Source organism: Mastomys coucha, unplaced genomic scaffold, assembly GCF_008632895.1.
Source record: "Mastomys coucha isolate ucsf_1 unplaced genomic scaffold, UCSF_Mcou_1 pScaffold21, whole genome shotgun sequence".
Classification (NCBI taxonomy): Eukaryota; Metazoa; Chordata; class Mammalia; order Rodentia; family Muridae; genus Mastomys; species Mastomys coucha.
The window spans coordinates 80592475-80609061 of record NW_022196904.1 but is presented as its reverse complement, the minus strand read 5'-3'; the positions used below and the strand labels follow the sequence as shown (position 1 = coordinate 80609061).

The 16587-nt window shown below is 37.8% G+C and overlaps 1 protein-coding gene across 18 annotated transcripts in view; it reads right to left on the bottom strand.

Annotated features, from left to right (window-relative positions):
* Positions 1–16587, bottom strand: part of Dlg2 (discs large MAGUK scaffold protein 2) — a 1953494-nt gene that overhangs the window by 694260 nt on the left and 1242647 nt on the right. For all 18 annotated transcript variants that reach the window (XM_031387347.1, XM_031387348.1, XM_031387349.1 and 15 more), the window contains one exon: positions 6910–6963. In XM_031387347.1, coding sequence (XP_031243207.1) covers positions 6910–6963 — 54 coding nt within the window. The remainder of the gene's footprint in view (positions 1–6909; positions 6964–16587) is intronic.

Here is a 16587-nt window from a genome sequence, read left to right as displayed (position 1 = left end):
CTCAAGGTTAAGTCGTAGGAATATTTTATTTAATCAAAGGCATATCCTCTCCCTACTTTCTGGCTGTGATCAATGTTAATTAAACACCTACATGCTAGCAGACTACTCATGAAATCCTCTACAAGGTCAGTGTTAAACTAACTTTATTCAAACGGACACTGAGGCTTAGACATACAATATAACTTAAGCCAAACACGCTGGTGGCTCAGAACCCAGATATGCATGAAAAGAAAACCAGCCTGTGTCACTATAGTCGGAGCTAAAGGCATGAAGCTGAACAACCTCAGCATTGTGTGAGAGTCTGTCAGAAATGCAAACTTCCAGGCTGGGCCTGCCTTAAGGCTCCTGTACATAGCCTGCATCTTCCAGTCTCCAGGGACTTCATGTGCATAACGCCAGTGGAACATTATAGGTCTGCTCCATATCTTGCCTTCCAGAGTATGATGACAAGTTAAAGAGTCAGGGAATCTACTGATTTTGACAATTGAGAAATGCACTTAAATTGGCTAGGTTTGATAGTGGAGCAAGTATTGATGGCCTTGCCTTTCCTGATGAATTTTTCTTGCCTCATGGGCACAGTTTAGCCAAAATTAAACTGCTTTCTGACAGGTAAGAATTTTTCATCTTTGAGCAATATTTCGGATAAAACCATCAACAATATAAGTTTTAGTAGTGCTCATAAGGAAGTAAGAAATAAGAAAACCTGTTTGCTGAAGGTTAAATGCAATTACCGCATTAAACCCTTCCAAAAATATTTTACCATTAGTAATCATCCCTAAGATGTTCTAAAGAAATAAATGTTTTCTATAAAGTTTTCTGTTTAAATGTGAACATAAGCCTGAATCACAAGGCTCTGCTATTGAACACAGTGATCTAAAGAAGTCATGGCCTAAGTGTCCATCCCCACAACTAGGGGCATTGATTTCCCTCACTTCTGTAATACCCCCTGTTCCTAAGGGAGCTTTCTGGTCACCTCCCTGCTCCCAGTACCAGGCACTTGTGTCATGTATACTTTGCTAACAGACACTTCCAGGTCTCAAACCCACTCCCTAGCTCCCCAAAATGAACCTTACTGCTAGATAAAGTTTACCTGCTCCAGAATCCATGGTATGTTTGCTTTTCATCTCATCCGCCTCTCTTACTTCACTCACATTGTCCACCTTATTTTACTTTTCCTTTTAACATTTTGGCCTTTGCCCCAGAACTATGACTCTCTCTCCGTCCAATAACATATCTGGCAAGGCTATACTGCCGTGATTGTTTCTTAATGCCTTTTTACATATGTGATCTTCTTGAGCAAAGTTCAGGAGGTAATGGACTTCTATAGGCCTTCTCATATTCTTTGTAATCGGATTCTTCTTACATCTTTTCTGTTCTCTTCTACTTCCTCCCTCTTCTCTATTTTCTTGGAAGGCTTCTCAAAGAACAAATTTAACTCTGATGGCCTTCTTTCCATCACCACTTGTACTTATGTAAGCTACGTTTCTACTCCTGTATCAGGTGCTATTTCTTCAAGGCCATGATACGTTATGTTATGCTTTATGATTTATCACGTATTTATCAACCTTTTCCATGAATGCAATGATATGATTTTTTTTCTGGACCATAGGTTATAAGTGAGTTCAACATGAACAGAGGCCCTACTAGGTTTGACTTGTGGTCCTGAACTGTGCTATGTTCACCAACACTTATGAGTGGCATAGCAAGAGAAGTCATGATTCCATCTCCTGATCCAGCCTACCTCACACTTCACAAATGAAGTAAGGACCAGATTATGTGCAGGAGAAAGAGATTTTTACTATTGTATGCCACACCAGTGATCTTATGGCTACACACCCAAACCTGTTGTTATATGGGATCACAGTAAGTGGTAAGTGATGCTTTCATGTTCAGTATGGCACATTTGCATAACTGACCTCCAAGTTACTGGCTGAGATTGAAAACTCATAATTCCCAAGGTTTCTATTTCTCAGGACACATTTCTAGAAAACTACCCACCTATCAGTTGGACACTAGAGAAGTCTGGAGGAACACAAGACATTCTACTAGAATCTCTTCAATTAAGTTTATTTCTAGAAAACAGAAGGGGTTCAGCATTGAACTCTGACATGCCTGATGGAAGGATGAAGCAAGTCATCAAGGGTATCACATGAAGGGTATGACATGAAGGTCACAGAGAGCTTTCTAAGAGTTTATAAGAACAGAATATTTTCAGGCTTTAGCATAAAAAGGCATAAGAAAATTGAGTAAAATGTAGTAGCATTTTGACATAAGATCTCTGCCCCCTCTGTTCCATTGAGTCTTTTTGAGAGATTTTAATGTTTATAGAAAGACTCACACATTTCATGCAAGGCTAGGCTGTGTGCATACAAAGTCATACCTGACCTTGAAATATATATGTGTAATTAGGCTTTTAGGTAATACAAACATGCAAACCTTATTGATGGCAGGACTCTAGTGTTCCATACCTTCTTGAAAAAATCAGAATGTTTCTGAATATTTTTTGTACCTTCACTAAACACAAAATTTTTCTTTGACTCAGGACACTTCCTTTAGTCTGACTACCCTTTGGAAACATGCCAAGAAACCATTATCATCAGAACCATTTATATCTCAAAATCTAATTTACTCATCAGCAAAATTAGTACATTTATATATAAGGAAATTATTTTTGAGGAGAACTCCAAAATAAAAGCCAAAACCTGTCATTCAGGTAATATTTTTAAAAAAGGAAATGTTCTTATGCAACATGACTAAAATACCTCGGGGAACTCTGAAGTCATTTTTTCATTAAATAGAGCTGAAATTATGTGAACAAGTAGAACATGGGAAAGAAAGAGGCAAACAAAGTATAGAGCACTGGGGAATGAGAAAATAGAAAATAGACTCTGAAAGGAACAGTGCATTCTTCAAGGTTACCTACAAGTACATTAGGGAAAGGGGGGCATTGAGCCTATATCAAGAGCCAAAGATATTCACAGCAATGGCTGCACACTAAACCTGCAATTTTCAATAAACATCACATTCACAGTTACTCTATCTGGAAGAAGATATCCATATTTATCAGATTCTCCTACAGTTTAGCCAAGTGTTGCTGTATAAATCGGATTTTTTAAAAAATCACACACATTTTTACTAATTAGAAGTTAAACAACCATGATTTCATTTTCATATATAAAATCTAATTTAATTTCCTTAACATTCTCTGAGGTCGGTATTATAATTTATGTCTTAGAGATTCATATAGCTCCAGGAAGATTAAGTGGGTTGCTTAGGAACACACCACCATGGAAATTGGTATGTTCTGAGCTGTTCAGCATCCCTCTCCATAGACTTTACACTTAAAAGAATCAAAAGAAGGTTTTTACTTAGTGAAAAAATATGATTAATCAGAAAAATAAAGCTTTGTGTATAATTAAAGAAAGGTACCAAGTTGACATTTAAGAGAATAACAGCAACTCCGCTAATTGCTTATATGTGGCTGCTTTTACTAGCTAATCAATTGGAACATCAGTAGAGCAGGTCTGTGTAAGATCTTTATTTGGATCTATTGATAAGCCTTTTCACATGCCAGTATCTTACAGTGAAACCATGAGAACTCCAATAGAAATCTTGGAAATACTATTGATTCACTACAAGAAGTAGTTCTATTTGCCAAACCAACCCTCTGTGATACATGTCTACCTCTACAAAGTAAAGTGTCTATGTTATTGTTAACTGTCAACTTGAAACAGATTAGAGTCATCTGAGAGAGTCTCAATTGAAGGTATGCCCAGATCAGACTGGTGAAGAGCCAGGTCTGTGGGGGGGGATTGTATTGACTGACGTGGAAGGGCCCGCCCACTGTAGGCAGTGACATCCCTAGGCAGATAGATCTGAGGTATATAAGAAAGCTAACCTCGTGTGAACCAGGGAGCCAGTCAAAGAGCCAACCAGCGAAATCATTTCTCTACAGTTTCTAAATCAGGCTCCTGACTTAAAGACTTCATTCCTTCCCTCAGTTCTTTCAATGATGCACTGTGACCTGAAAGTGTAAGTCAAATAAACTCTGTCTTCCTCATCTTGCCTTGGGTAAGTGTCTTATCAGTAACAGAAAGGCAACTAGAACATATTACTTTTCTGCTTTTTCAACTATCTTATGCTAAACAGATTCATTTAGAATATTGAATTACTTAACAAATGGGTTCCTATCCTTAGAAAAGTAGGGCTTCTGCAGCAAACTCTCTCTGGCAAAATTCCAGCAGCAATAGGGTTCGTAAGCAAGCTCCGATGTTGAGAGGCTGCTTATGCAGGGAGGTGGGAGAGAAACACAAAGAAACATCAGGAAAGTGGCTGAAAGCCTTTGAGCAGTAGTCAGGATATTTAGGGTCATTTCTTGCTCTACTTATTGCAGAGAATACTTCAATGTTAACCTCCTTAAGACTCAATTTTTCAATATGCCCCCCCCATCCTCCAGGGGAAGGAGATATAGATTTTTTGTTTTTGGTTTTTGCTTGTAAACATTTTATTTATTTACATTTAATATGTTGTCCCCTTCCTAGTCCCCCCCTGGGGTTCATCATCGCACCCCCAATCCCTTTCTGTCCCTCTGAAAAGGTGCTCCCCAACCTGCCCACCTATCTCCATCTCACTTGTACAAGCAAGCATCCCTCTTCCCTGGGGCATCTAGTTTCTACAGTATTAAGTGCTTCTTCTTTCTCTGAAGCCAGACAATGCAGTCCTCTTCTAACCATGGGCCTGGGGGCACAGACTTGGCCTGTGTTTGCTCATTGATCAGTGGCCTAGTCTCTGCAAGCTCCCGAGGGTTCAGGTTTGTTGATGTTGCTGGTCTTCCTATGGGGTTGCCATCCCCTTCATTTCCTTCAATCCTTCCCCAAACTCTTCTATAGGGCTCTCTAACCTTAGTCCAATGCTTGTCTGTGAATATCTGCTTCTGTCTAAGTCACCTGCTGGTAGAGCCTCTCTGAGGATGCCTATGCTAGGCTCATGTCTGCAAGTACAACACAGCATCAGTAATAGTGTCAGGGTTTAGTGTGCACACAAGAGATGGATCCCAAGCCGGGTTGGTCATTGGGTGGCCTTTCTTTCAGACTCTACTCCATTTTTGTTCCTGCATTTTCTTTAGAACAATTCTGGATCAAAAATTTTGAAGGTGGGTGGGCGGTCCCTTTCTCTTCAGGAACCATCTCCCCACTGTCGGGCATTTTGGCTAATGTCATCACCCTTGAGTTCTGGTAGTCACTGCCATCCCAGGTCTCTAAGATTTTCTAGAGGTTCTCCCTGTCCCCCACCCAATGTTGCTGCATATAGATTCACTCTTGTGGCCCTCTGGGCTTCTCTCTTGTAAAAGACACTTTACTGAAGCTCAAAACACAAATTGAACCTCACACAATTTTCTCAATTTTTAAAATACAAAATTAATAGATTATGCTTCTCAAAACTGTTAGGATTGCTAAATTATACCCATTTGTTAAATACTTAAAACAATGTTAGTCACTCAGAAAAGAAGCTAGGGTGAATAATTTAAAAATGTAGCAGAGGCCAAGAGACTTTAATATATTACTTTGTTTCATTCTACAGAACTCTTAACACTGCATTCTTCCTCTAGTCCTTAACTATTCTTATTCAGGAAGATTAAGGAGAGATGCTAGTTTAAAACTTCAGGTGAGTCAGCATGAAGCCAAGCCTGTTTTTATTTCTGTCCTGACCCTGTGTCCCGATTTAGTCAGTTGTTCTGTAATCAAGTCCCAGCACTGTATCCTAGTTCTGGAGTGCTGCTCCCTGTGTCTAAGTTCTGGCTTGTAAACCTCTGGTTCTTTGAGGTATGTATTTCTCAAATGGTAGCCCATGGATGAGACACACTTTGTTTGGAATTTGTTGTTTGAACTTTGGAAAGTAATATTTGTTGTCTGTAGGAATTGTAACTGTTTACGTAAAGATGTACATTTTCAATCTCTTGAAACTTCACGTGATTTGTCAAAATGGCCTCAAGTAGCTGCTGTTCCCTTTAGAAAGCCATGTGCTTTGTGTTTTTCATCTGTGTCTTGGATTTGTTTGGTGCCTCTGAGAATATCTGGTGAGTAGCAACTATCTGCCTTGTGCCAAATATAAGAACTTCACATGCTTTACTCACTTACAGGCCAGGAATCTGTTGTCATGTACCCCACTGACCCTTCAACCTGCTCTACACTATCTCTCTTCAGAAATATGAGGTTGCCTTGTGGTCTCTGGTCACTATCAAGCATCTTAAAACATTCATAGACATCCATAATGGCAGCCATTCACCCACAACTTACTGTATTGCCAGTCTCTAGAGGTAGAGCCTATCCTCAAAGTTTTGGCCACCATAATGATTGTGTTCAGTGTGTCAGCTAGTCGTTTACCCTATCCTGTTATTTTATGCTCAGTGGTGCTCTTAGTATTTCATAGTCCACATATTCACAAATTTGCATATTTTATTACATGGAAAATTTATCTGTAAAAATTTCTTTCCAGTTCTTATTAGGAGCCCCAAAGAGTCTATAAAATATTTATTTATCAGCTAGGTTCCAAGCTATGCAATAGACATTTACCTAAATGTTTGTTTAGCCAGAAACAATGACATTTGCCACACCTGCCACTAGCACGCTTTCTAGGGAACCACCTAGCACACAAACAATATTTTAACACACTTGCCAATGCTTTTCCCTCTCATGACTAGCCACTCTACAAAATACAAACAAAAGAGAGAAATATTTATATGACTAAGCCAAGGTTCAGGAGACAACAGAAGAAAATTCACAAAACCAATTACGTATATCATTTTATCAGATTATCCCAACTGAATAGAACTAATTACACAGTAACTATTAAATTTAGTTGTATACCACCAACTATTAAAAATAAAGTCTTCATAAAAATGTTACTTACATAAGGAATAGTGTCCAAAGTGTCTGTGTTGACAATTATAGGAGCAGGGCTAGCCTAAAGTAAAGAAACAGAAAAAAAAAAGTAAGTAATAATCTCTTTAGAGATCAATTCTGTTATCTTGTTTAAGTAAGATCACCACAAGCATTTCCTGAGGTCTGGTCCCTGCACTGAGTGGGTGCTGTAATAAGAAGGCTGAGTTTTCACACGTCCCCTCAGTTCAAGCACCTCTTCCCAGTGCTTAATAAAGCAAATTAAACATTCAAAGAAATCACATCAATTTTCTTTTAAAATATAAACAACAACCTAGGGTTTGTGTTACCTAAGAGATAGGGATTTATATTAAATCGGATGGGAGTTAAAATGTGTGCCATTTCTTTATAAAATGAGTTTCCTGAAGAAATTTGATTTTTCTCTTAAGTAAGCAGAATCAAATCTTGGCTAATATTTAAACTAGTGTACAACTGTATACTTAACTGATGAAATAAAGGATCACTTACAAATATTTATCTAGTATATATGTTACATCATCCTTTTACAGTTATATATCTATGAACATTAGATAAAATTTAAAAATCAGAGGTGACAAAAAGTCATATTTGGTATGGTGAGCTTCCATTTTTAAAAACAATTTGTATAGTTTCCAGTAACTCCCTCTAAAGTTGAATGGGACCCCGTGGAAGACTGATACAGGCATGCTGAAGCACAGGCATTAGAAAATAAGAGATGGCAATCTCTTTGCATCACCAATCTGACTTCATGAATATTGAGTAGATCTAATTTTATTTTCAAGTTTCTAGAACTTTCACATCAACCTTTCCTTCATTCCCCAAAGAATCTTTAATCTCTATCCCAAATTACAGATTTCATTTAGATAGGGGGAAATACTCTCATCATGATTAATTGAGAGCTGTCCTATGCAGTGCAGTGTCTTGGCAAGTGCTCAACCTTTGGGACATTTCATCAGCTGTGCCCTCTGGAGTTAACAGAGTTAACAGCTCTGTAATGTCAGTCAATGCGAGTGGAATCCTAATCAAAAGACTCACAGCATTCCAATAGGTTTTAGGTGGCAAAATTTTGTTTCTTAACTCAAAAGACTAGGAATAATGGACATAAACTTAATGTACATATTTACATAGCAGGTCAGCCTGATACTTATAGTATGTTATTCATTATTGTAAGTACCCTGTATGTGACAGAGACCTTGGCAAAAGGTAGATCACATATACCCAAATCTGAAAATATTGTCTATAAACAGAATTTTGGAATGGGGAACAACTTTTGAGTCTGAATACATGGGCTCAAAGTTGGTGCAGCAACTTCTCAATTAAATACTTTGGGGACTAAACAACTTCTTGGTGTTATAGCCCTGTGATAAGACCCCCTGGCTCAGTCATCTCTAGGGAGTGGAAATAACGGTGATCATGTTAAAAAATGTTAAACACCAAAGGAGGATCTGAATGTGGTTGTACTTAGAAACTACATTACAGGATTAATGCCAAATATTTCTAAATATTCCTAATGATAGACTACTGTCAATATAAACATTCACATACATATGATGGTTGGTGATCTTTTTAGACTTCAGAGATCGCAGTGCTAGCTGGTTTAGAGTAATAACAATGTCACTGTTTATTACACACACACACACACACACACACACACACACACACACATACACACACACACACACACACAAACACACACACATTCCCATTTAATCACCAGAAAGCTACACTGCTAAGACAGTATTATCACTATAGCCAAGTAAAGATGAAAAATTGAAGTTCAGGAAAAACACTGAACACTAAAATGTAAATATTGTTTTTGAAGGTATCAAAATTCAGTTTCCTTACTAAGCAGCTATATAATCGCAGTATCTTCAACCTATCAGTCATCTATCTATCTATCTATCTATCTATCATTATTTATCTTATTTACCTCTATATCTATTATTTAATCTCTATGTAACTTTCATCTCTATCTTTTTTCTGTCTATTCATATGTCTACATTACATTGTAGTTCTCATTTTCTGACTCTATCCTTTTGATTTTGTCCCTGGGAGTCACAAATGAGCCTATGTATCCTATCTTTAAATCAATTGAAATCTGCCATTATACTACTGTTGGTCTTCATTATCAAGCATAGTATTGATCACTAAATTCAAACCAAATTGGTCTGGTGCCTTCACTTAAACTTTAGTTTTTCTTATAGGTTATATTTTATGTTGCGTGAATGCATTTAAGAGTCCACTTCCTATGCAGTGCTATCTATAACTTTCTGTTTGTGCTCTTTTCCTTTTTCTATATGTAAATTTTTTCTCTGCAACAAGATTCTATATTTCAAAATTAGCAGAGATTATATACTTTTCTAGAAGTCTCCATATGAATTGTATATACAGAAGAAAAGAAGAATGTTATTATGATTATTATTAATTGTATAGGGCTGAGTATCAAAACCAAGGCTTTGCCCATTGATATGCTGTCCACCATTAGGCTATATCCTTATCCCTTCTTAGGAATTACAGACTGAGTGTAAGTATAAAGTACAGATGACGGCTCAACGAAAGCATTACATACCTTTATAAACTTGATCAAACATTTCCAAAGTACTTATATCTGAGTTACTCATATATAATTTGTTCTTTCTAGATTGTGTTTCCCTGTTGACTTTTGCAAGGGTAAGAATTCAAGCCTAGATGGATCTGGTTGGGTTTCTGAGTATTAGAAATAGGTTCCCTTTTTTCTTTGGTGGTTTTCTCTTAAGTTTCTTCTCCAAACTGCCCTGGTTTCATAGTAGATATCGTTAACTGTACCCACCAATAAAACTAATGACTCAAGCTCCAGCCTCCATTTTCTATATGGAAAGAGACTCAGAGCAAGAAAATGAATTTCCTTTTTCATCAGAGGTTTTAAGGCTGGTGTTTATATAAATCCATGCAGGCATTTGAAACTTTAAAGGATTAAGAAATGCAACCTTTCCTGGGTGACCCAAGAAAGAGCAGGCAGTTTTCCCTTTACCTTTCATTTTCTTCCATTGGAGGAAACCAGTTTATAGCAGGATCAAGGGAAGTTAATCACAGAAAAGCAAGAAGCAGGTGGAGAGAGCAGTACTTGTGAATTATGAGATGTTATTCATTCTGTCTTTGTGTTTCACAACCTACCCAAGTATTGTGAGATTATAGTGGTTACTTTGCCTTTGTTAGCAAAAGATAATCTTCTGGATATGCCATTAAGAGCATCACATTAATAAGGAAGCCAACACATTGAAGGCACATTGCAGAGTTCATGATTACCTTAGGATTTTTGTGGCTGTAATAAAACATCATGACCAAGAAAACTGGGGGAGGAAAGGGTTTATTTGGCTTACACTTCCATATCCTGCTTTATCACTGCAGGAAGTCAGGACAGAAACACAAATAGGACAAGAACCTGGAAGCAAGAGCTGATGCTGAAACCATGGAGGAAGGCTGCTTAATGGCTTGCTTCTTGCAGCTTATATAGCCTGTTTTATAGAAACCAAGACCACCAACCCAGGGATAGCCCCACCCTAAATGGTCTGGGCCCTACCATATCAATCACTAATTAGGAAAATGGCTTAAGTTATTGCCTGCAGCCCATTGTATAAAGGCATTTTCTCAACTCCGGATCTCAAATATCTCCAATAACCCTAGTTTGTGTTAGGTTGACATAAAACTAGCTAGCACAATGATGCTCACCCTTGATGCTGCCCATCTATTTGTAGATGCTGCTAACTGCCACTTCTGTAAAATATCTCTGATGTAAGTAAGCAGGTTGTTTTAAACTACCCACAGAGAAGTCTCCTCAGCCAAGATTTTAGTAGGATGCATAGTGTCTTGGCAGCACAGGTGGGTGCTGGGGAGCACATGCCTGGAAGTGTAAGGTGGACAAGGTCAAAGACTGAATCCAGGCCCATTTGTAGAATTTTAGAGACAACATTGGAAACAGGAAAGCCAACTAGTTCATCAACCATATTCCATGCCATGAATGGTAAAGCCTTCAGTGTAAGAAACTGTACAACCAAGACAGAGCATGAACATCAAAGAGCAAGCAGTCACTAATGGGTCAAGTTAAGAAGGAGGGAAAATATGACCGAAGGAGATGAGCAGGTGTTAGGGCTTGGCATTTTGACTGCCTTCTTAGTCTTTCAGGATGATACTCTTGAGTAAGCACTGACAGACAAGGTTATGATCCCTAACAATGACCTTAGGAGTGAAAGAGATGGTGGCCAGGAATTTCCCTGAAAACTATAAACCTCTGAACCACAAGTTATCTATCAGCTGGCTTTAACTGGCTCCTGCTAGATACACTGTTATCCAACTTTTAGTTTCACAGTCCATGGAGAGGCTATGTGCAGGATGAGGCCCAGATGAATTATAGTTTGATCCCAGAGGGAAAGTAGCATCTTTAGTATTATCACCCATACATCTGATCAGGTCTGAAATAAGACCTCAGGATTGAGGACTGGATTGGGTATGTCAAGGGCTCTGAGTTTTGTGTTAGCTTTTTCCTCACCCCCTCTACTACTAAACTGGCCTATATGGAAACAAGAATGCTGGAAAAGAGGAATCATTTCTCTTTTCCCAAAATTGTACTCTTGTTTTCCTTTGAAATGAAAACTTTTGTTTCCTTCTCCTTATTCCAGTCAGTTTGCTGTGTTGAGTCCACATATCCCTTGGTCTTCTCAGGTTTCTATTCTCAGATGAAGGAATTATTTGGAACCTACAAGTAGGTTTAAGGTAGGAACCTTATAAAAGTTGAAGACTTTCAATACCACCACCCACCAATATCTAGTTTCCTGTTTTAAAGGGTCAGTGGCTAACCATTACACATGCACTAGTGTGGCATCTACTTCATATGAATTAGCTTATTTAATCACCATGTGGTATGATGAGAAAGGAATAATTACCTGTAATTTACAGGTGGGAAAAACGAGGATTTTAAAGCTGAGAGAGAGGATGTTTATCTCATTCTTTAATTTTACAAACAGGATAATAAAGAGAGAAAAGTCCCATGCTTCAGATCTCATAATTACTCAAAATACGAACCGAGGCTACAATAGTATCATGTATCAGTGATTTTGATACGTTACTATGAATTGATGCATTTAATTTTTGCTTCATTCAAAATAAATGGTATTTGATCACTGAAAAGAAACAGAAGAATAGAGAAAGACAAGAAGGCAGTGGTAAGAAAGGGGAAGGAACAAAAAGGGAAGGGAGAGGAGCAGAGGTGGAAACAAGATAGAGAGGTGCTGAGGGGACAGGAAGGGAAGGCAATGTGGAGTAAGGGAAAGGGGAGGGACAAAGGAAAGCTGAAGAGGTGTGGGTGGGGTGTAGGAACAGGAGGGGAAAGGAGCAAAGCCAAAGATGAGAAATTCATTTGCTTAAGGTCATAGATCTAAGAAGATCCACAAGAAGTATTGTTCCCCAAGGCTTAAACCAATTTTCTAATTGATCTGTTGAATTTGAGGTAAGCAGACTGAAATGATTCCTTTTCTCTCTTTCCTTTTTCCCTTTTATTTATCTAATTTTTGATTTCCTAGCCTGGAAAGTTAGGAGTTTCTCTTTCATACTCTGAAGAGAAGTTTCTCTTTTTACTGACTGAGATTCAATTTACCAATTCTCACAAGGTTTCTAGGTCCTCTAATCTACTGCAAACTTCTGCTATAAAAAATGGGACAATGCTATTTTCTAGTTAACCTATTTCTCAAAAAGTAATGTGGAAAAATAATGCATGTGAAGCTCTATAAATAGAACGTTATGTTGACACTGGATTTAGGTTTTGCTACTTAAAATATTATTGTTTCACAGTCCCTTCTCCACAATAACAACCAGGTAAGTACAGTGCTCCCTAACCCAGCTATACTAGTAGCTATTGCTGCTAAATTCACCAATAGGCTCTTGTCACCTAATTTATGCTCAGTCTGTAGTGAACAGAGCATGCTCTTCACAGCAAAGAATACAGAGGCAAGAAGAGTGGGTAAGAAAGCAACATGAATGCATAAGGGTTTAACAAGTTGTACTTAGACTGTACACTGTAGACTAACAGTTGAAGAAGCTGGATCTTGCCCTCCTTAACCAAACCAAACCAACCCTAACCAACCCAAACCAACCCAAACCAACCCAACCCAACCCAAACCAAACCAAACCAAACCAAATCAAATGCTAGACATGGTAACTTATCTCCTTTATCATCAGCCTAGCTCACAAATGGAAATACTGAATAGCAGGTTTATGCTTTTCACTTGAACAAATTCAACTCTAAAACATCAATTCCTTTTGAATCCACCTCTTACACTCTTTATTAATTTAATTTAATTTAATTTAATTTAATTTATTGGAAACAGGTTCTTGGTATATAGACTAGGCTCGCTTAAAAACTCAAGATTATACACTTTATATTTCTGAGTGCAATGAACTTTCTTAATTATAAAACCAAATATCCTAATGGATTTTTTAAATGGTGTGAAGTAACCTCTCTAATGTTCAGCTTGGAACAGAAAGATGTAGAGCCTGTCAATCATTTTCCCAAAACAGTAACTCTTAGCCACTCACTATACAGGACTAGTTTCCTAACCCCGTGGAAACTGGATGAGTATACAGAAGTTTGTTCTACTCAACAAGTTTCTTCATCAATACCACAGGAAGTACTGTAGCCCTTTGGATTAAAGTTTTTTCACGGAGAGTTGATACTCTAACATCTATGCTTTGGTTAAAGCTCAGTAATAGAGTATTTACCTTACCATATTTGAAACCCAGGATTAGATCCCCAGCACTACAAATAAAATAACATACAAGGAAACGAAATCCTTTGCAGAAAATTGATAATACTCTAAAGAACTCAGACTAAATTAGTGATCTCTTTCTCCCTCATGCATATAGTAGCACCATGGAATCTGGAGATGAGATACAGAAAAGAAGGACCAGGGAATCAAATAGTTTTCTTTATGTTTCAATTGGATTCACCAGCACTTGAATTAGACTGTTTGGACAGTTAGTTATGGAGACTACAGACCCTGCACTGTCTCCTCATTTTTCCTTGTATTTAGTACACAAGCTAAAATAAATTACTCATGAAAAGTTGGTCTTCAGATCAATAACAAACCCAAGTTGATAATTATTTCAAACACCAATATTTTGTTTCACACCATATATAAAGTGTTCATCCATATTTGCTAATTAAATTTCCACAGGAAGAGGGAAGGAAAAGATATTGATAGACTAAATTTCCACTGTGCCAGGCAAAAAGGCAAGATTTTATGTTCTGTATCATTGTTTATTCCTTACATAACCCCAAGGAGAAAGACAGTGTTTTCTCTTGCCTATAGATAAATAAACAGAAGCTAATGGGAATTCAGTGAATTTGTCAAATTTATATATCTAGAATAAATCAAAGGCAAATGTCAAACCCATGTCTTCTGATTCTTAAGCCCCTTCTTGACTATCCACCTACAATACCTCAACCCCAATTCATGGTGAGAAAGAACATCTCTATTTACATTATTTACATAGATGCTCTATGAAGATCCCAGGAAAAACAAAGCTACACACTCAGACCTCAGATATGGTTCAGACATTATGGCTGTTGCCACAGGAACCATATCTACTGAAATCACGAACTCATTCCATATGGTTTTCTTCTCAGAGCTGTCCTTGGTGTAGATGCTGTAACTTTCCCAAGAGGTGCAAACCTTGTGATTCAGATTGCCTTTCCTCTTAGTCTTTCCTTCTACATGGCAGGGTCACTCTTACAAGAACATATTTGTGCATGCCTATTATACAGAACCTTTGTTTTTCTGTCTTGCTTTTTCTATACTCTAAATCAGTTGTCGTCTCAATTTTTATGAACCTAACCAAATTCTTTATCCCAGAAGAACAATCTAGTATCCAACATTCTCCTTGAGCTCCGCCCCCCTTAGCTTATCAAGACTCTACCCAAGCCCCAACACTTATGAGGCCCTCATTACTTGTATGATTTCAGTTCACACCAGGTTATAAATATTTATGAAAACAAGATATATGAAAGCACCATGACCTCAAATTCGGGATAAGTAGTTCTGACCTGCTTTGTTTTGTGACACTCTGATAGACATCATGACAAAAAGCAAATTGAGGAGGAAAAGGTTTATTTCATGCTACAGGGTAAGGTCCATCATAGAGTGAAGGAGGGAAGGAGCTCAAGCAAGCACTGTATCAGAGATCACAGAGCAATGCTGCTTTCTGTTTCTACCAGGCTCACATTCAGCTACCTTTCTTATTGACTAGACTCTCCTATATCAATCAGTTAACATTTATCAAACAAAAGCACCATAGACATGTCCACAGGCTAATCTAACACAGGCACTTCTGCAAAGGAATTTCCCTCTTTCCGGTGTGTCCAGCTGATTACCAAGATGAGCAATCACTATTCTTTCTACTCCAAAGGCTTTGATTGTATGTATGTTCATATATCATATGTATAATTTCTTCTCAAAAATTTAACTGTTGTGTGGGTAAGCCCCATATTTCACTTCACTACTACCCTATTTATAGAAAGTGATTATTAGTTTGCATTTAGTTCTATGGAACTAGAATAAGAGCAAGATAAAGATTTACAAGGTAACCTGTAAGACAACAGAATTAGTGTAATAGGTAGAAAGGACAATGGCTTCCTTCTGTGGAAAGCTCTTGCATACCACCGAAGGACTCCCTTCTGTATTATTCTAAACTATGGTATATCCATCAAGGGGAACTCTCTGCAGAATGTTCATGGTTTTCAGAGCATTCAGAAGCATTTTGAGCTCACAGTTTTGGATCCTCATTACCACCTGAAGAATTATGACCTCAATTTATATGGCTTTTCTAGATGAGCTGGGTGATATACTGGCCTCTAACCCAACTTGTCCAAGGTCACTACACTAATAACTAGTAGAGATGAAGATTGTTCATCTTGACGCAAAATCCATTAGTCGGCAGCTGCTGGCAGCACTGCCTAAAGTTATGATTTCATCATACACTTTATAAGAACTTAAAGATTTTGGAGGAACATGGAATTTGGAGGAAAGGTAGGGATTCAAAAATCATGGAAAAGTAAGCTGACTTCTACAACACATTTAACCTGGGATCTAACTCAAACTAAATACATTTAATATCTCATGTTTTATCTTAATAAATACATTTTTTTCTATTTTACTCCACAACTACCTGTTTTGACACAAAAGTATTTCAAGTTATTTATAATAAGGTCAACTTGATATCTCCAGTATTTCCTCCCTGGCTATCAAAAGCCAAATAGCCTATCTACTTGGCAATGATCATCAACTTGCAGTTGTCTCTCTAGTTGAAGAGTAAAGTATACACTGGATGACCTCTAAGAGTACATCTCATCAGGATGTGATTTCACTCATCATAAATTTTACCCTACTGGGAAGCACTGGGGAGTGGAGAGGGGCTGGTGCTAGATGTGCATTTCTTCCTGCAGGGACAAGACTCACTCTGCTGTTACCATCCTGCCACATGGAATTTAAGAAGACAAGCTGAAATGAAAGACAAAAGTTAAATGAGATAGGGGTGAATGATATAAATAGGTAACTAATGAACTGACGAATGTGTGAGGTATTGCATGTCTGAAGGAATGTTCTTTAAGCTTTGATTCTTCATCCTCTTATTCTGTTTTTGT